This window comes from Euprymna scolopes, chromosome 13, assembly GCF_053919585.1.
Source record: "Euprymna scolopes isolate OS-2025 chromosome 13, ASM5391958v1, whole genome shotgun sequence".
Taxonomy (NCBI): Eukaryota; Metazoa; Mollusca; class Cephalopoda; order Sepiida; family Sepiolidae; genus Euprymna; species Euprymna scolopes.
In genome coordinates this window covers 118,103,140-118,125,295 of record NC_136494.1, presented here as the reverse complement: position 1 = coordinate 118,125,295, position 22,156 = coordinate 118,103,140, and the positions used below count along the sequence as shown (strand labels likewise).

General features: G+C 36.5%; 2 protein-coding genes across 2 annotated transcripts; both read left to right on the top strand.

Annotated features, from left to right (window-relative positions):
• Positions 1–16,906: 16,906 nt before the first annotated feature.
• Positions 16,907–17,368, top strand: LOC145292326 (uncharacterized). The gene has a single exon (XM_080138653.1). It carries the CDS (start codon positions 16,907–16,909, stop codon positions 17,366–17,368), a length of 462 nt encoding a protein of 153 aa, XP_079994779.1.
• A 640-nt stretch (positions 17,369–18,008) lies between these two features.
• LOC145292324 (uncharacterized) lies at positions 18,009–19,019 on the top strand. Its single transcript, XM_080138652.1, has one exon. It carries the CDS (start codon positions 18,009–18,011, stop codon positions 19,017–19,019), a length of 1,011 nt encoding a protein of 336 aa, XP_079994778.1.
• Positions 19,020–22,156: the final 3,137 nt, after the last annotated feature.

Genomic DNA, 22,156 nt, shown 5'->3' with positions numbered 1-22,156 from the left:
CTTGATATACCAACGATTTGTATGTTTAGGTACACAGAAACTAATGAATGATTCATACTCTATTCACAAAATGGCAATATAGTAACCCTTGTATTGTGCGCCCGTTAGTAGAGCAGTCTTATTGAGAGTTACTTCAACATTCTAGTCCTTTGACTATCAGGCGAAGAACATCATTTCAGGTAAAATGTGTATCTCCTCAAACTATATCAGTGATGTGTTAATAATAATAAAAAAAAAGATAATTACTCAAAAAATCGTCTTCAATTACATTATAGTAGAACGCATTTTCTTTCCGGTTTTGTCAGAAATCTCTATCATGGAAAATGAGAATTAAGAGCAATGTAGGAGAAGCTAGTCAGTTGGTTATTGGAAATGCATCCATAAAAAGTGTTTTCTGTTTTTCCATTAGTTTAGTTTAATTATTAAGATAAATTCGCCTTGTAGAGAAAAATATGTATTATACTTAGTATACGTACTTTTTCATCATGTTAAGGAATTTGCCGATACGTTCGGCTCTTATAGGACGAAAATGCAGATATAGGGGGGGGCATAACCCTATTCTTCTTTTATATATTACTTCGCTTTCTTCTACTTATTTCTGTTTAAAATTCAAGGCATAAAATATGGCATTATATATATATATATATATATATATATATATATATATATATATATATATAATGCCATATTTTATGCCTTATATATATATAATGCCATTTTTATATATTATTATTAACAGTAAGAGGGTCTATTTATTTATAATAAGGTTTAAGAGAACATCATCCACATTTTTTTCACGAACCTTGAAAAATGCAATCATTAACAAAATAATTTCGAAAATCTTTTGAAATTACACAGGTAAAACTGCTAAATGTAAATAAATATATATTTTTTAATTTCGTAATACTTAAATAATTTTAATGTATTTACCAACTTATTTTTTTCGGAAAAACGAGAAAAACCATATAAATCAGCCAAAATTGTGACCCAAAATTGAATATATTTATTTCCAGATTCCAGTATATTTTAACTAAATAAAAAAAATATGATATGAATCTCCCCAAAATAAAATTCTGATAGGATCATGTTAGGGGGAATATGCGATTATTTTTGTATTTTATTTTATTTCAAATTATATTTAGTTAAGCTTTCTACATAAAGCTTTAAAAATTAACGAAATTGATTAATTATTTGATTTTTGAGAGAATTTTGAATATCACGCTGTTTTCATTGTTTACCTCAATATATTTAGACATAATATTCAGTTCCACTTTTCCGGTTTTTAGCTTTTGGGAAATCTTTTGAAAATTCACAGATATTACGGGGAGTAAAAAAAGATGAGATGTTTTAGAATCTTTCTTCATAGGAATCCATTTTATTTTAACAGTTTTTACTGTTATTATTTGCTATTGGGATCGAAAATTCCGCCTTTAATAATGTCATATCTATACACACACACACACACACACATTTAGATTTAGAACTTCTAAATTGCCAAAAACAATATATATATATATATATATATGTGTGTGTGTATATATATATACATGTGTGTGTGTGTGTGTGGGTGTCTTTACTGGTAGCCAAATTGAATATGGGAATGGTCATATGTTTGGTTCTATGCGACGAAACTACATAAAAAGTTTCAGGCTTTTTGAAGATTATAATACTATTCTATGGTTAAAATTTTATGACAATTAGTAAAAAAAAAAACAAATAAAATATGAACAAATTTGTCTACATTTGTATATATAGTGTCTTGCAGGCCAGCTTCAGTATTGCTGCTTCGGTTGTCTCCCTTGTGACCTTATAAGCCCATTAATATATATATGCAACGAAATCAAACATACCCACACGTATATGGATGTATACAGCCAACTCGCAGATTTTTTGTCATGTATAAGCTATCCTATTATTTAAGAATAAACTAGTGTTTTCATTAGAGTTTTCTCTAAATAGTTTCTTCTCTCGAACAGCTTAACTTTGGAATTCTCTTTCTGCTACTAGCTTCTCTGGCTGTACTGGTATGCAGAAGTTTAAATGTAACGAACACCAACATCTTGTAAACCTTTCTAGACATGGTCCGAAATAGTAGCCCTTACGTCCAAGTGGCGATGTGTTAGTTGTGTACGTGAGTAAGAAAAAGATTAGGTATTTATTATTATGGAGACAATTCTGTATCGATTAATATATTGAACCTAATATATAGCAGTGAAATCAAAACTAAAAACTAAATATGAGTTGGGGATCCGTCCGCTAGAATCGAAACACACATATACAATTCTCTACGGTTATCACGTAACCACGCCCATACGCACATACATATTATACATATATACATATATATATATATATATATATATATATATATATATATATATATATATATATATATATATATATATATATAGACCCCACAATTTTATGATAACATCCCTATTTAAGTTGAAACATACTTATCAAAGTATGCTTTTAAAAAGACACGTAATCAGGTGAGCGGGATTTTTTCCTTTTGACACGATAACAAGTAACGTTCTTATTTTTTATTATTTATATATTATCGAAAGAGTACCACGTGCAAGTGGAGAAGGAAAAAACAGAATTATGCAAAATTTGTGTCGAGAATTGTCTAAATTCCGACTTTTTTGGCTTTCACTTTAATAAGAACGTGAATCTATGAGGTGAATTTATTCGACACAATATGATTCAACTCAAAAAATAAATAAAAGTTAACGTGAATTAAGATTAAAGTTAAGGTATTATTGTGGACCCTCACCCCTTTTAAAAAACCTTGTTAAACTTTGTGATATATTTAGATTCTATAGAGTTCAGGCGCGAACGAACACCCAAATAATTTTATTATACCATATTTTTTCAAACTGAAACATAATTATCAAAGTATACTTATGCAAAGAGATATGCAAAGTCTTTGTTAAAGTTTGTGTCGTATTTCCATGGAGTACAGGCGCGAACGCAGACCCCACAATTTTATGATAACATCCCTATTTAAGTTGAAACATACTTATCAAAGTATTCTTATGTACATCTATATATAAAACTCTTGTAAACGTTTTTTTTTTTTCATTTTTTATTTCCATACTTTGGGGGCCAGGCGCGAACGTCGACCCCACAATTTTTATGAACCACCGTTCTGCCAGATCAAACATACCCATTCCTGATCCTCGATACATCTTCTATCATTATATGTAATCAGTTTTTTTAAAATAGTCAACCATATAGGAACCTATTCGTGATCAGACACACACACTCACACACAGAGACGTACAGCTTTATATATATATATATTATATTATATATATATATATTCGCTTGTCATCCTGTTTTAAAATATGGAATCGACCGATTATTGAAGACAAGTTATAATCAAGCAAGCACGCATGGACGGTCCACAGTGTTTCTAATTATATAGATGAAAATGTAATTATATCAATATAAATATAAACACATATATACAATTATATGACAAATATACTTAAATCCACAGATATTGATAAGTGTTCGACTCTATCATAAGCTGTTATTTTACTGATCCCTATATAGCGCCAGTATTCTAAGATAATTCTTTTTTATCACTTTTCCAAATCAACAGTTATAATACCATTTTATAAATACAACAAGCGCGCTCACTTTTTAAATTTATTATATTTATTACACCATTGTTTTATTTAGCTTATACTCCTATAATATGATGTATAGTTTTAAGTGAATTTATCGTAGAAGGTTATTTTATTAAACTGTACTTATCTGACAATGTTTCATTTACCCTAAGATTTCTCTTATTTATTAATTTATTAGTTTACTTCTGGGATATTTGAGCAGAGAGGGGATTCGGGGACTTTAAATTAATTCTATTGAATGGGTTAAAAAAAATTTGCCATAGCTTATTCAGTGCAAATCTTTAAAATTTCTCAACTTATTCCTATATTTAATAATGTTTCCCGAGCTTTAAATTTAATTATGTCAAGTTTTTCAGTCAGGCATGAATAACAGGATAAATTAAATGAACTTCATGCTTTAGCTTTTCTGAGAAGTGTTCATTCAACTTTACGAGTTTTATTTTCTTTGATTAATTTACATATATGTTGCATTACTGGAAATTATTTAAGGAAAATAATATTAGGAAAAATCCAAGTATTAAATTTGAGTTTATAAAAACTTTTATGAGCATAAAATAGTACTAATTGTATTTTAAATATAGGACGGATCGAAATGAGATGTATTAGTAAGTACTAATAAATACTCAGAAAGGAATATTGTGCTACATAGTTCAATACAAATAATAAAATCACATTGTAAGAAACAATCTTTAATTTACTTCTTCAGTCTAGCACTTCTTAACAGAAACTGGTCTCCTTTCTTATGCTTATGGATGTCATGGTGTTTCCTTATTTCTCTTGAAAAATAATGCTAATTTAGAGGCGACGGGATGTGACAGACGATGACAGTAGCTAAGTTGTAAACGACGCGAACGACCAACCAGGATATGTCAAGTTCAAATCCAGTTCGTTCCAAAGAAAAAACTCCATTTTAGGATATTGCAATCTTTATGTCGCCTTTCTTATAAGTATCCAATATCTTTCTAGAAAAGAAATCTAACTAGAAAGATATAGGCGAAATGAACACCAACAATAATCTGATTACTAGGAAATGAATGAAGGATTCTTAGTAGCGTCAACAGCTAAATGGCATTTATGTATATTATTTTTTTTTTATTGTTTCCATTTAACTGTGTATCCAAGATGCAATTGATTGCATAATTACCAGTGTACTGCTTACCCCACTTGATCGTGTCTATTTTTATATTCTTTTTGAGCTAGTTTGTTGCATTCACTTATGTGGTTTATTGTTTCGCCTCTTTGTCCGCAGAATCTGCATTTTCTGTTTTCTTGTGTCTTCTCGATTCTTGCTTTGATGTGGTTGGTTCTAACTGACTTATCTTGTGCAGATGTTATTCAGTTTCCCTGTTTAGGTTTCTTTTTTATAGCCTTTTCCATGTGTTTTCGTTAGTCTCTTCTTTTGTAATACTTATGAATCGCACATGTAGTTGTTTCTCTTCCAATAGTTCTTTCCTCGTCTTATTCCTCGTCTCTTTTTCTATTTTGTTTGTTTCTTCTGTGTCTTTTGTTGCAATAATTATTTTTTAGATGTTCTGAATTATGTTTTTTATCATTTCTTTTTGTGTGTTATTTACACAGTCTCCTATACAAGCCAACCTTCTTCCTCCGTCTCTCCCTTTCAGTCAGTCAGTTTCATCATTTTGGTGTAGTAAATTGTGCATCGTCATCAGTTTTCTGGACTCCTGATTGCGATTCCTTAGTTCTTCTTTGGCGTTGCTTATAAACGGTCAAGAGAATTTTATTAGTGACACTGCCACCTTTTATTAGGTTTCTACTACATAGTTTAGTTTCGAGGAATTTCCTAGTTCTTCTGAAGTATTCCTTTCTAATTTTATCTTTCATTTCCGTTGTGTTGATGGTATCTGCTTCAGAATTCCGAAGTATTAGTAACTATCATGTTCACCTAGTACCCTTATCCCTGTTTGATTGAGTAGAACCATAGCTTATGTTGCTTATAGTTCCCGCCTCATGGAGAGCGGTGCGCAATTTTTCATACCGAATTACATGCTTATATCCTAAAGATTCTTGTTGGTTTATTAGTGTTTCTAGTTCTGTCTTTCGTTTTACGAAAAGTTTCAGGTCATCCATGTATAACACGATCAGTCGGTCACTGAGGTGTGACTGGCTTTACATGTTATACTAAATGTCTGTGGCGTGGGGTTTTTCAGAGTCAATCTTTCGTCTGAAGGCAACATTTATAATAGGTGATACCGTAATCAATTTAAAACCTGGCAGGGTCGAAATTATTTCCATGCTAGAAAATAATATATCCTGGTCACGACACGATCAGCCGGTCACCGAGGTGTGACTGGCTTCACATGTTATACTAAATGTCTTAGAAGTGGTCTCGGGAAGACGTAAAGATAGCCAGTCATTAAGGTCTGTGTAAGAAGAAAAGCATACCTGAGACGTTGGATGTGCTGTGTGGCTCCTTCTTCTCCCAAGATGAATTCTTCACCCTGGTGGCGTTCTGGTTGGAATTTTCTTTCTTCATCCTCCGGACCGCTTCGTTGTTTCAATGAAGGCATTTATGGCAGACACAAAAAACGACACGCGACACAATTGTAATATATATGAAACATAACTAACTATTTTATTTTACATTATGGATACAATATATATTATAAAACTTTTACAATTTACATATCTTCAAAACTAAACTAACTAGCCTTACTAGTGTTGAGGAAGCCCCCCCCCCCATTTACGGAGAAACAGAATTATGCGCGCTCACCTCATGATGGTCCGTGCAGAAAGAAACAGAGTTATAAAGGGAATTATGGGAATGCATTTCTTTGTATCTCTACGCTCATGGCCAAATCACCACTCAGCCATGCTGTAGAGTGTGTTAGAAATCGTGGCACAGAGAAATAGTGCCACACCCCTCCCTATGCAATCCGAAATTTATTAGTATTCATAAATTTCAGATGTCCCTAATTTTTCCGTGGATGGTGCGTCAACCGGCCGTCAGCGATCAATGTCCCCATGTTATTCATTCCGTCAGAAACTCAGTGAAGCAATTTATTTTTTTTCCGCCAAGCCTCTTGTAGACTGGTATACTGCTTCAAATACCAGAGAGGGTAATCATCCTCGCTCTCCATCGAGGCAGTGAAGAAAAATGATGGAAGAATTCCAACCTCTTAGCATAATATAACTTACATCCTCAGGTCCTCATGATTTCAGTTACTGGATTTACGTTCTCTTCAGCAACCAGTATAATATATTTTAACAAAGCCGGAGTTTACGTGAGTTCATCAGGCCGACCTATATGTATTTCAATTTATAATGTATTTTAACCAAGCCGGAGTTTACGTGAGTTCATCACGCCGACATATACGTATTTCAAGTTATTATTTCAGTAACTGGATTTACACTCTCTTCAGAAACCGGTATAATGTATTTTAAATAAGTCGGGGTTACGTGTCCTCATCATGCCGACCTATATGGATTTAGTTAAACCTCGGTCTTCAGAGGTTCTAATCCAATTTATCATATAACTATAGCTAGAAAGGAATTACGAGAATGCATTTCTTTGTATCTCTACGCTCACGGCCAAATCACCACTCGGCCATGCTGAAGAGTCTGTTAGAAATCGTGGCACTGAGAAATAGTGTCATACATGTACGTTAGTGGTTCATTCTTTCTTCTGTGTTAGTGAACTTGTACCCGGCTTGGCATTTTCTTACTATATTGTTCAGGAGCATCATGGCTATAATGAAGAGTAATTGTGATAGAGAATCACCTTGGAAGATTCATCTTTGTATTTTTATTTCAGTTCTGTATTGTCAGTTACAGTCTCCATGTTCTCATTGTATTTTCTATCATATTGATTATCTTACTTGGTTCTTTGTACATTCTCGGACATTCTATTATCCATGTTTGCACAATTTTATCGTATGCTTCATGCCATGGCTAAGTTCTTTTTTCTTCTTTTAAGCTCCTTCAAGAGCCTTTGGTCGATGTATAATAGGTTATGTATTTCTCTTTATTACTACTACTACTATTATTATTATTATTATTATTAGTAGTAGTAGTAGTAGTAGTGGTAGTAGTAGTAGTGGTAGTGGTAGTAGTAGTAGTATATCTGTTATCACATTTGGAGTCTGAATGTTGTTATTGCCAATTTAATGCTGATAGGCGGATCATAACAAATGACCATAGGCTTCTTTTCTCAGTCTTCCAGCACTTGCCGTAAGAATTTGGTGGTCCTCAGCAAGACAGTCTTCTGATCTTCTTCAATATTGCAATGGATCTAAATTTCTCGTTCAATCTGTCAAATCATTTTGTCACACTTCCAAGGGCTCCCATCACGATATGTACAACGTCTACCTTCTTTAACTTCCACAATATGTTTATCTCCCTTTTCAAGTCTTGGTACTTCTTGATCTTCTTTTCTTTTTCCTCCACATTCACATAAGCTGGTGCTGCTATATTATTATCATTATTATTATTATTATTAGTAGTAGTAGTAGTAGTAGTAGTATTTGTTGTTGTAGTATTAGTACAAATAGTAGTAGACTTTGTGTTCAAGACAATAATCATTGTTTTATGCGCTTTAATTTCAGAACCACTTGAAGTATTTAATACAGGTGATTCCATCAGAAATCTGCTTATTATAATTTATTGTGGCCAAGCCGAAGATCACAGGCGACTGTAAAACACCGCAATATTAGAGGGAGATGATTTCTGCCGGATAAAAAGTTGAGCAAAACTTAGATGTAGATCAATTATTCTTGATTAATTTAAAGTCTATGAGATGTGAACTTAAGGGTGCTTTAATGGAAATCGTTCGAGACAAGATATGAATCCACTTGATGTAAGGAGTTGAAAAAAGAAAGATTACAACTTCAAGATAAACCACTAGTCAACCATAAGCGTTAGACAGATTGATTTACTATTAGAAAACAGCAATTATTTCGCCTTTTCGCTCATGCCATGTGAGGACTAAAACACAAAATAAAGGAAGCGAGATTAACGAGGCTGCCGAAACTAAACCAAAAGTCTGCTGTCTATTCTCATAATTTGTTTTACTCCTTTTCACTCGAAACAAAACATCTATTTGGGGTCATGTCCCGCAAGGAGACTGTGGGGAGTTGAGCAGCAAGATATATGTTCACAGTACATTTAAAGGTCTGCAAGTTAGTACAGTCAGGGAAGCAGAAAACAGGGAAGGAATTCCAAAGTCTAGCAGTGCGCAAGAAGAACCTATTAGAGTATAAGGCGTCCCGGTATCTAGAGACGTCAACTGCTTATGAGCGGTATCTTGCTAGTTGTAGGGTTAGTTAGGAGTTTGCAGGTCACAAATGCTATGAGTTCATTGGAGCACATTCTATTAAAGTACTTGTAAAACAGCTATAGTGGTGTAAAATTACCATGTTGGCACAGAGGTTGGAGCTCGGTCGATAGTGCGGGATCTATTAGATTTGAGACTCTTTCTTGGACTCTGTCTAAGAGTGAGAGACGTGGTAAATGCATCAGTCCAGATGTGACAATGCTCCATGTATGGGCGAATTGTAACCTTGTAAGGATATAGGATACTCTCTGGTGTAAGTACGTTTTATCACAGTAGAGGGAGCCCACCTTTTTTGCAGCAGCTTTGACCTCAATCTATCTTTTAATTCCTGTTACCTGTAGTAGTAAATCCGAGAAGTTTGAACGATTGCGAGAGAGATGCAGAAGCAAATGTTAGCACGAAGAACAATAATAGTTAGTATTCATGAGAGATGTGGAACGGTGCAGAATTATATGTTATATGTGTTTTCTATGACTAAAATAAAACCAGGTATATTTAGGTTCGTCCATTCAATTTACTTTATAAGAGATGGAATTCTATTTCAACTTTTTGTTCAACAAACTAACACGAAGCGAAACTCAATGATAGACAAAACATTATATATTTCGGTGCATAAGATGACCCTTAAAGTTAAAAAAAAATCATCTTTAAAAAAACAATTATTTCATAATATATCGGGTGTTGCAATCTGTAGCCTAGGCTAAACAAACATGGTTTCGTAATTAAGCAGTCGTCTTATACAACAGATATTTGATAAATTTCTTAAAATTTGCTCCAATTTTGTACCTATGAGAATTTTCAATTGGTTGACTTGCCGAGCGTAGGTCGGCGGGGAAGAAAAGTGTGCTGGTAGCTGTGACCAACACGGCCGGTGGTCCGTTAATCAAAGAACATGAGTGCCTATTCCTTACAATAGACATTTCAGTCACGCGTGAATCTCGTTGACTGAGAGTTGGAGTAGATAAAAAGGGTTGGCCGCTCTACTGTTGTTGTAGTAGCTGTTGTCTTTCAGACAAGCTACACTTCGACCATCGTTACTGATTTGTTACTTTTACAAGGAAAGACTGCTTGTAAGCAACGTCGACATTTCGTCGCAAGACTTAACCCGTCTTTTCCTCCCCCCCCCCCCTACTCGTCGGTATGCTAATTCCGACACATAGCAACGAAATGACTTTATTTCTATTTAAATGACTGTCTTTTTTTTATCCGCGTCAGTAACGCGCATGGTTTTATAAAACAGTAATGGCCGTCATCTAATTAAACAAAGTGTAACTGATTTTTTTTTTTTTTTTACATAGGCGTCACCACTTATCAAGGCCGATAGGCCACTCGAGGATAAGGGTTAAAGAGTGTAGAGTAATCAAAAAGACAATATAGTAATCGATAGTAATGGAAGTTCGGTAAATTTGTTAACTTAAGTGAGACGGCTAATCAGAAACTTGTTCACGTTGGGCTTGAAGACAACCATATTATAGACAGCTGGAAAGCAGGAAAACGGAAGACAATTCCACAGGCATGCAGTTCTAAGAAAGAAGCTTTGATCATGGAATCTATGTTTAGGTTTAGGCACAGATAAAGAGTGGGGAAAATTATTGATAATGTTTTCAGCTAGTCTAGTGCTTCTTGTGAAAGTTTGGCGAGGGGGGACCATAGATTGAAGCTCAGTCGAACACTTTCCATGAAAATAACGATAAAGCAGAGACAAACTCGCAACATCTCTTCTGTGAGATAGAGGTTGCAGCGAAGAGAAGAGGACATCTCCCACCAGGTGACGAAGTCTATTTTGAACCCTATCAAGGCAGGACAAGTCTTTTCTAGCAGCTCCTGCCCATATGTGGCAACAGTACTCCATCCTTGGACGTATCTGGCTCTTATATAGATAGAGAATTGCATCAGCAGTGAGATATCTACTGGATCGATATAAGGATCCGCCCATTTTTCCAGCGGCCTTGGCAACAGATTTGATGTACGTATTCCATTTAAGATCAGGAGTAAAGGTCAAGCCCAGAAGCCTGTCAAAACTTGAGGCCTCCCCAAGACGAGAGCCATTCATTTTAATTGATGCCAGATGGGGATCAGAACGTTGATGATGTAAAGATAGAAACTTGGTTTTAGATGCATTAAAAGTAACCGGCCACTCCTTTCTCCATTGTACAACGTGATCAACATCAGAGGAGAGAGAATCGGAGAGAACTTGGTCGTTTACTGTCTTAGATGTGCTACCATAGATGGTAGTGTCGTCAGCAAAAATGTCTACGAATGATGTAAGGATGTGATTTGGAAGATCATTAATGTAGATCAGGAAAAGAGTTGGGCCCAGAATGGACCCCTGAGGGACTCCAGCATTTATACTGTGAGCTTCTGATTTTTGCCCATCAACTACTACTCTTATGAACCTATCAGAGAGAAATGATTTAATAATTGAGAAGACATTTCCAGCTATACCATAGCTGGAGATCTTGTGAAGTAAACCTTTATGCCATACCCTATCAAAGGCCTTTGATATGTCAAGAGCAATTGCCCTAGAAAGGTTGCCTCTGTCGAGAAATTCGCTAATCCTATGAGATATAACTGCAAGCACATCTGCTGTAGATCTAGCAGAACGGAAACCATATTGAGTGTCACTAAGAAGGTTATTTTTGCTGAGATGGTTGATTACTCCTCTATTTAACACAGATTCCAGCAACTCACTCATGACGCACAGGAGATCTATTGGCCTGTACTGAGAGGGGGATGAACGATCACCTGAATTCTTAAATACAGGGCATACTTATGAGATTTTCCAGGGTGATGGGAAGCTATTCTCCTTAAGACAACGTTTAAACAGTTTTGTAAGTATGAGTGCTAGTTCAGGTTGAAGTTTTTTGAGTACTATAATTGGAATACCGTCAGGGCCGGTTGCTTTACTGGAATCAAGGTTTTTGATTAGCTTGGCAACATCACATACAGATATTTGTATATCACATAGTGTTTTCTGATACAGGAGGAAATATTGGGGATTGGCGGTCTTGGTCGCAAAGGGTAGAATTGGCTGCAAAGTTCTTGGAAAAGAGTTTGACTTTGTCTGATGCTGACGAGATTAACTCAGGTCCATTGATGATAGTTGGAATAGAGCACACACTTCTGTTCAGGATTCTATTTGCAATTTGCCAAAACTGGTGGGAACCAAGCCGCTGCTCAGCTACTTTGGACTTGACGGACTGAGCATACAACTCTCTGTCGTTCTTTATTACTTTCTTACAATGGTTGCTGGCAGTCCTGAAAGCGGCTTTAGTTTCCATACATCTATTACGTTGGAAGCAGTGGAAAAAGTGATTTCTGCGCAATAGCAGCAGGACATTCTGGAGAAAACCATGGCTGGCTGTTAGGTTTCTGCTGGAACTTTTTCGAGGGTATGAAATTGTCTATACCTACAATTAACCATTCTGTCAGGTCTGATACTATAGACGACACATCCTTTTTAAACATGGAACGCAGAGGAAGATCCGATATAATTGTACGGAAACTATCCCAGTCAGCCTTAGTGTATCGATATGCTGTACGATGGAGAGGTACGTCTGAGGACTTATTACATTTCATTTTCATCTTAATTGATACAACTGAGTGGTCGGAATATCCAAGAGGAGACTAAACGGAAACTGAACATAGTTCAGGGCAAGTTGTGAAAAAAAGGTCTAGGAGACTTGCATACTTGCCGTCATTGTCGGGCACACGGGTGGGTTCTTGAACAATCTGAGGTCATAAGCAATGGAGAAATCATGACAGAATCTCCCCTCATCGTCGGTCTTGTTTGAGTGGGTCAACCATTCCACATTGTGAACATTGAAGTCTCCACATATGTGAATGTTAGCTGAAGGATATGCTGATAGAACTTGGTCAATTTTCTCAGATATGCTTTTAAAGATAGTAACTCCGCTGTTGTGGGGGCGATAGAGAGTAAATATAAATGCCGTAGTGTGAGCTAGTGCTACTCGGAAGCACATATAGGGTAAGTTAGGATCTTCTCTGGAGATGTCCCTACCACATGGAAAGCTATCATTTATATAGGCACATATTCCATGCCCATGGCGATCTTGGGGGTCAGATTTGGAAGTTAGGTTAGAGTATCCTTTAATTACGAACTCATTTAGGGAAATAGCCTGTCCAATTCCAGTTTCGCTTAAAAATAAAAGATCTGGTTTAGTCTCCTGTAATTGGGCTTCAACCTCTGGAAGGTTAGAACGTAAACCCCTGATGTTAGAGAAGGAGACATGGTAGTGGGGGTCTACGTTGGAAGTTTCAGATCCGGGTTTAATCGTGTATTTTTTATTGAAACTTGTCATGATGGAATTTAGGAGCTTGTGGACTAGGTCGTCAGACTTGCTTAAAGCAGGACAGAGAGGGGAAACAAAGAGAGAAAAGTAACGATTTTTTTGTAGCACATGATAAGGTAAAGCCGTCACAACTACCCACTAGTATGGCATCGAAAGGCCCCACCAGAGACTACTGCCTGGTCCAGAATCCATTCACCAAATAGCAATACAGCCGCCCCAATACTTTGCACCTGCTGATAGGACAGCCTCCTTAGTGGTTAATCCAAGGTTCGGGTCCCTGACTATCAGGCGGATAACGTCAGCCCAGATAAAACGTTTACCTCCAGCACCCTTACTAGTGACATGGCTACAAGGATAGACATAGAACAGAAAATTTCCGCCATCTTTATCGACTGTTCACGCAAAATACTGCCAACCTAGAATACAGCTTTTTCTCCCTTTGTCAGAAAAATCACTCATTAAAAAAATGAGGACTGAGTGACAAATAAAGAGAAGCGAGAGTAACGGGAGCTGCTGACAACGCTTCCACAAAACGTTCTCTACTCTCCTTTAAAAAAAAATCTATTAAGTATTGTACTTAATAAAAGTCCAACTGACGTGTTTTTTAAAGGGAACGTATGGTGATAGATTCACCTCTCATGAATTAACAATGAATACAATTTCCTAATCTGTTCATGCAATCAACATGGTAGATATAATAAACATTTATGACGAGAAAACGCTATCATTAAATAAAACAATCAGGAGATAAAAATATAAATTAAGTACTGAAATAGAATGTAGTTATTTATATTAGAAATTAAACATAAAATTAAAATACACTTATCTCGAACACGCATTTGTCTCCAGAGTGCAAACTGATTTGAAAATACTGTTAGCTTTAATATCAGCGTCTCAAAAGACTTATTTATTTATTTTTTTTAATTAACCGTTAAAACAAAAAACGTGATCGCTTTCTGAATTTTTGCGAGTGACGTTTAAGAAATTGCGATATAAGAGAACAGCGAGGGGGTCGGGTCTTCTGAAATTCAACTAGTGCCGTTATAAGTAAATTCAACATAAAATGAAAAAAAAAACAGAAATTGAGGGGGGGGTCTGAAAGAAATATAAAATGGTTGAGTATGCTATCCTTAAGATCAACTTGGTAGATATAATAAACATTTATGACGAGAAAACGCTATCATTAAATAAAACAATCAGGAGATAAAAATATAAATTAAGTACTGAAATAGAATGTAGTTATTAATATTAGAAATTAAACATAAAAATTAAAATACACTTATCTCGAACACGCATTCGTCTCCTGAGTGCAAACTGGTTTTAGAAGACTTTTAGCTTTAATATCAGCGTCCCAAAAGACTTATTTATTTATTTATTTATTTATTTTAATTAACCGTTAAAACAAAAACGTGATCGCTTTCTGAATTTTTGCGAGTGACGTTTAAGAAATTGCGATATAAGAGAACAGCGAGGGGGTCGGATCTTCTGAAATTCAACTAGTGCCGTTATAAGTAAATTCAACATAAAATGAAAAAAACAGAAATTGAGGGGGGGGTCTGAAACATGTAAACGAAATTGATTTCTCCTCTTTGGAGTTGGATTATTCTAGTGTTCAACGGAATTTATAAAATGGATGATTCAGTCTCAATGGAGAACCGGAAGCTGAAACAAGAACTTCTTCAAAGAAAAATACTAACTACCCTGGAAGGGTTAGAAAAGGAAGAGAAGAGTTCTGAAGAAGTGCTTTCTCTATTTAACCGAGAAATAGAGGACTGGTTGGAAGAGCTTGAGGGTGTCTCCTTTGGCATGGAGGAACACTTGGCTGCAAGAGGAGAAGCAGAAGCATTGGAAATCTTAAGTCTAGCTTCGTTCCGCTTTAAATATGGAGCGAGACAGCGTTTAAGTTCTCTGCGGAAAGCTGACCAGAGTGAACACCCAGCAGTTACCTCGATGGAAGATGTTGACTCAACCTCTAGTCATGGCAACCCGGTTACTCCAGAAAATGAGAGATCGCCACCCTTCAAACCAACAGCCCACTCTCCATTTTCTGTGGAGCCATTTAAAATAAAGTTGAAGGGACCACGCTTTGATGGGAAGGACTTCGACACCAACAAGAGGAGCTTCAAGGACTTCTTGACAAAGTTCGAAAATTGTGCCAGGTCCATAGCATCAAACACGGAAAGACTATATTTTTTGAGGTGCTCCTTGGAAGGTAGGGCCCTCGAACTTATAAATCATCTCTCCCCCTCTGAAGATAATTATGCTATGGCCCTTAAGCTATTAAAGGACCAATATTTGGACGAGGAGGAGATAAGAGGTGAAATAATTAAGGAAATATTAGATTTCCAGTTAGATAATCCCAAAAACCTGGAAGGATTAAAAAAAAATTATGATAAAAACCCAGGCGGATATATGGGAGCTAAGAGCCTCGTATAGTTGTGACTTATATGACGATAAGTCAGTTGGAGCAATAATAATAGCACAAGGGTTATTTGCGAAATTCCCGCCTGAAGTAAAGGGAGAACTCTTACGAATCTCTGGGACTATCTACCCGGCATTGTCCACACTATTGAAGGAAACACCAAGAATAGTGAAACAAATGCTAGTTGTCAGACAGCCGACCAAGGTACTGATGTCTAAACATAGGCTGCAACCTAAGATTAAGCCAGAGGAGACGATCGAAACCTCGTCTCTTAAAACTTTTAATACCGAATTGAGATCTGAGGTAAGATTCGACTTTTGCAAAAGAAATAAACATTTGCCTGAGGACTGTGGCAACTATACGACCCATGAAGCCAGGATAACCCGGTGTAGAGAGCTACGTCTTTGTTTTCGGTGCCTAAAGAGATCTCACTTGGGGAATATGTGTCCATTAAAGACATCAAGAAAAATTTGTTGCCATAGTTGCAACTCTAAAGGACACATGACTGCTATGTGCTCAACTGTTACGAGTAGTATGCAGGTTGATACCTGCCTACATACAAAAGACGATAATGCTTTCCTTTCTCCCATAATTGAAATAATAGTGCAAAGAGGAGATAAAAAAGTGATGGTAAACTGCCTGTTAGACACTGGCAGTCAAAGAACTTATTTGGACTTTTTAATTTTAAAGAAGCGAAATTGCCTCTCCTTCGAAAAGGATAAAATAATGGAAGTAAAGACCTTTTTAGGAACGAGTCCTAAAACCTTTAAGGAAATCTCGTTGGGATTGAATTTGATGCCCGGCAAAACACATACTCTTCAGATTCTTCCAACCCAGTTGAACTTGTCTTGCAGCCTTGAAGGACTTACTCAGATTCTTGGAAATTTAAAGAATCGCAGACTGGCTGCAAAATTTAATGCAAAGGAGGATTTGGTTACTGTAGATGTGTTACTAGGACTCGACGCAATCCAGTACCTGGAACCTTTAAAGATAGTCCCTTGCATGTATGGAGCAGTATTCGAGACCAAAAAAGGACTAATCCCCTTTGGAAACAGGTGTTCTTTTCTATATAAACACCACATTAAAAACCAAAAAAGAACACAGATTAATTATGCAGAGGTGTTGGTGAAAACCACCACTTCCATCTTCCAGAATCAACTACGTGGTTCACCCAGAGGAATCCTACCCAGACCCTCTAAAAAACTGGTTTGAAGAGAGTAGTGTCCAACGAGAGTTGGAAAACATGTTCAACCTTGAATCTATTGGATTACCCATTGACGAGAAATTCTCCACCTTGAATGAAGAGAAGGTTAAGCAGTTTAGAGATTCCATTACATTCAAGGATGGTCTCTATCATGTACAACTTCAGTGGTATGAAGATAAATTAAAATCGGTACCTTCTAATTACAATGCTGCTATTCGGGTGCTAGAAAAGGTTAATAAGGATCTGGAGAAGAAAAACTTGTATAATCAGTATCTGCAAGTTTTTCAACAACAAGAAGACGAGGGTATTATTGAAGAAATAATTGTGCCTCCTGAACAATTTAAAGACTGTATATGGATTCCCCATAGGCCAGTGCTAAAACTAACAGACCAGACTACTACCAAGGTGAGACCAGTATTTAATTGTTCTTATAAACATAAGGGCTCAGTATCATTGAACGAAGCAGCATATCCTGGAGTGAACCTGATGAGCGACATGTAAAAATTGATGATCCGATTCCGAACAAACCGATATGTCTTGTTGGCTGACATCAGAAAAGCCTTTCTGATGATTCGTCTGGCATTGGAAAAGGATCGTAATCGGTATTGCTTTTTTCTGAAGAAAGGTGAAAAATTACATTGCTTCAGGTACAAAACCCTTATTTTTGGCTTCAATGCAAGCCCCTTTATTTTAAATTACGTATTAAAGTTTCATGCAGAGAAATTCCCTTTGGATGAATGTTCAGAAGCACTGAACTCCAGTTTTTATGTTGACAACCTAGTGAAAATTGCGAATAATGCAGAAGATCTATCTGATTTGTATACCTCTGCGAGAGAGCGTCTGCAGAAGGGAACTTTTAATTTACAGTCTTGCAATTCCAACTGTGTAACACTCCAAAAAAGATGGAACGTTATCAGGATTCGACTCTGGTTGCGAAAAGGTGCTGGGGTATCAATATTACCCTGTTCAAGATTCTATAAGAGTTTCCCCACCATCATGCGACTTGGAGGCATCAACTAAGGGGAAAATATTATCGGAGACCTCAAAGGTATTTGATCCTTTGTCTCTGTATCTACCTGTGACAGTGCAAGGTCGTTTATTGATGAGAGAAATATGGAGACAAAAACTGAATTGGGATGATATGGTTCCTCAAGGTATGAGTTCAGTTTGGAGAACGTTGGCAAAAGATTTATCAGCGTTATACTCTGTGTGTTCCCCCAGAAGTGTTATAGATGAAGGGAAGGATACTAACTTATTCTTTTTCTGTGATGCGTCTAAAGCCGCATATGGGTTTGCGGTATATGCCGTACAGGATGGAAATTCATCCTTGGTATTTGCCAAAGCGAAAATGGCTTCTTTGCAGGGAAAATCCCTCCCAACGTTGGACCTTCTAGCAGTATTTTTAGCACTGAAATGCTTCCCTTTTATAAAAGAGTCCCTACAGGAAATTCCTATAAAAGGCGTCTATGTAATCACAGATGCGCAGGTAGTTCTGTCCTGGATTTTGGCTGACTTCGTCCAAACAAAAAATGTATTTGTACGAAACAGATTGCAGGACATAGCTCAAATGTCTGAGAAAGTTAAATCTGATTTTAACATAAAGATAAACTTTCAGTACACTTCAACAGATGAAAACCCGGCCGATTACATCACCAGAGGTTTGACTATCAAGAAATTTAAGGAAAAGTTTTCTCTTTGGTATGAGGGACTGAAATGGATAAGGCAAGGAGAATCCTCCTGGTGCCATCGTGAGTTGGGTTGTCTTTCTAAAGTTCAAATGGAGCGGATTGTCGCTTCAGTAAATTATGCCGCAGAGAATGAAGTGGCTACATCAGAAGACAAATTGGGAAAATTCTCCAGTTTAAGTAAGTTGGTCAGTGTAACTTCACTGATATTCAAGTTCATCAACAAGTTAAAAAAGAGGGAAATCGATCCTGAGTTACAAGCAAATGCCTACCGGATTAAGACAATGCAAAACCATTCCTTTCTAAGGGAGTTGGACTTTTTGTTGGACCCTGGAGGAAATAGCATGCCTAAACTGGTGAAGAATTTGAATCTCTTTTTGGACCACAATGGCATTATACGATCGATGGGAATAATAGGAAAATCGGAATATCACTCATATGAGGTCCAAAATCCTATTTTATTGTGAAAAGAGCATCATCTAACAAGATTGATTATTCAAGAATATCACCAAAGAAGCCAACACTTAGGCTTGGCCACAACATTGAATGAAATACGATTGGCATGTTACTGGATACCACAAGCCAGACAGGCTGTTAAAAATGTGGTTAGTACTTGTGTGAAATGTAAACGCTATAATGCGGTTCCCTTTTCAATACCAAATTCGACCAACTTACCAGCCCCTCAGGTGAATTTTGTCAGGCCCTATCTACATACTGGCGTGAATTTTACCAGCCATATCTATGTTAAAGGACAAGAAAAAGACTATAAAATGTGCATTCTTCTATTTACATGTATGAGTATTAGGGCTGTACATTTGGAACTGGTTCCGGATATGACTGTGAAATCATTTATTCAAGAATTCATTAGGTTCACGAATGTGAATGGAATCTCTACACACCTCTATTCGGATAATGCTCGCACATTTAACGCTGCTGCCAGAATCATAAACCGGGGCATGATAGCGGACGAATTCAAGGAAAGATTTAGCCCATATGACTTAAAACATTGCACAATTCCACTGTTTTCACCTTGGTACGGTGGTAGTTGGGAGAGGTCTACCAAGACCATAAAATCTTGCTTATATAAAGCAATAGGAAGAGGTAAAGTAGACTATTTTGGTCTACTAACAATTTTGTCTGATGTGCAAAGGGCAGTAAATAGCCACCCCCTTACATATAGGAGCTCTGAGGATGCTGATATGAATGTCTTAACCCCTAACTCTCTCATGAATGCGAATGTTGGTCAGGGAATAATAATGCGGTTGGAAAACCAGGACCTGGAAACGATCGATCCTATTAGTCGAAGTTACTTCATTGAAACCCTGCGTTCCCAGGAAGAAAGCCTGACTTAATTTAGGAAAGTTTGGAATGAGGACTATTTGTTGAGTCTCAGAGAAAGAGCAATGAGCTTGGCTGATTGTTCTTTTGAAAATACAGTAAAACCAGGAGATATAATGCTCATAAAAAGCCTTCTGAAAACAAGGCCTTTTTGGTCCCTAGGTGAAGTTCTACAACTAATCCAAGGAAGTGATAAATTGGTGCGCATAATGAAGGTGAGGAAAGGAAATGGAGCTATAGACACATACTCTAGCAAGCATCTCTTTCCTCTGGAAATCTCTCAACAGCCTGGAGAATCTGACCCGATAGGCATGGAACCATCGAGTTCACAGGATATAAGCCAGGATCCTCAACAGAGAGAGAGTACTATAATTTGGATCTGTCCCAGCTGTAACAAACCTGAGGATACCAGACCTTTGATGGCCTGCGATAGATGTAATGACTGGTTACACTTCAGCTGTGTCGGTCTAACTGAAGCACCACCAGAAGATGAACAATGGTTCTGTCCGACTTGCAACCCTCAAGGAGTTGTAACTGGTAAACCCAGTTTTTCAGAAGTCTAAACAAACTGTTTTATTCTCTTAAATTTTTTTTCCTTTGTAGGGAATGTATGAGAATTTTTAAATTGGTTGACTTACCGAGGGTAGGTCGGTGGGGAAGAAAAGAGTGCTGGTAGCTGTAACCAACACGGCCGGTGGTCCGTTAATCAAAGAACCTGAGTGCCTATTCCTTACAAGTTAAATAGACATTTCAGTCACGCGTGAATCTCGTTGACTGAGAGTTGGAGTAGATAAAAAGGGGGTGGCCGCTCTACTGTTGTTGTAGTAGTTGTTGTCTTTCAGACAAATTACACTTCGACCATCGTTACTCATTTGTTACTTTTACTAGGAAAGATTGCTTGTAAGCAACGTCGACATTTCGTTGCAAGACTTAAACCGTCTTTTCTCCCCCCCCCCACTCGTCGGTATGCTAATTCCGACATACCTCATCTCATCTAACGGTCGCATTATACGCCGAAATATACGGTATCTTTTCAAGGAAGATTCGGTTGACAGAATGTCGAGCTTAATGTACAGTGCTGCATCATTGACCGTAATATAGCTGTCTATAGGCTGAGTGGTGTTTAGTGATTACCACGATAGACAGATGTTTTTTTGGGGACTAAACCACATCTTATACACAATAATAATTAACGCTATAATGTTGTCAACGATTAATCATTCTAGACTTCGACATTTTACATTTTCGTCGAAAAAAATTTTTTAAACAATATCTTGTCTGCTTCTCCAATTATCTCCTTCTCCGAAGGCAGTTGCTTGGTGTCGAGATTGGACACGATATTTCTTCGGTTAATATTCTTTTCCCGGGCAACGCCGAGACACCGGCATCTAGTAATAAAAATTATAATTTATAAATTCAATCAGTAAATGATCGCAGAGAGTCGATTATAACATAGAACTGTGTGTATTTGATATGGCACAGTGTTACAATTTCAAAGGGGATCTTGAACAGATTTGGCAAGGAGATCCTTATACACCTTAGATAATAGCCAGTAATGAATGAACGCTTATTTTCATCCGAATACATTGGTTTCTTCATCAATACATAAATTAATACATGCATATATGTAATTCATGAAAGATATGACTTTCATATCGCTTCGAGCAATATTAGAAGTGAATATAATAGAGCCAAAGAATGAGTGGCTGTGGCTAAGTGGTTAACGACATGTCCTTAAAACCCGAAATTGAATCCAGTTTGTTCAAGAGAAATATTCCATAAACGCTTGTGTCTCCTGGCAAGGAGGTAAATGTAAAACAGTCTTCGTTTTTATTAATTAAAAAACCTAATTCGTTTATGGGTTCTTTAGATGTCTACGTAGAATACTGTGTTTTTAAACGATGTACTCAAAAGAGATGAGTAGATGTACAGTCGATAATAATGTGTGTGTACGTGCATACTAGTGTTTTTATGGATGCATGTAGGTGTATAAATAGACATACAAATATAGGCGCAATTATACATATGTCAACACGTGCGAAGGCATAAAATAATTTTCTCTGAATTATTTTTACATACCATTTAACAAGTGATATTAAAGTTATTGCTTGCTTATAAATAAATAAATATATATATATATGTGTGTGTGTGTATGTATGTGTATATATAAGAACATGTTTACGTAAGCTAGTAAATATATGTATATACATATTTTAATCTAACACCTGTAGCTCTTCTTACTCAACGCGTATTTTGCTCTTTCTTA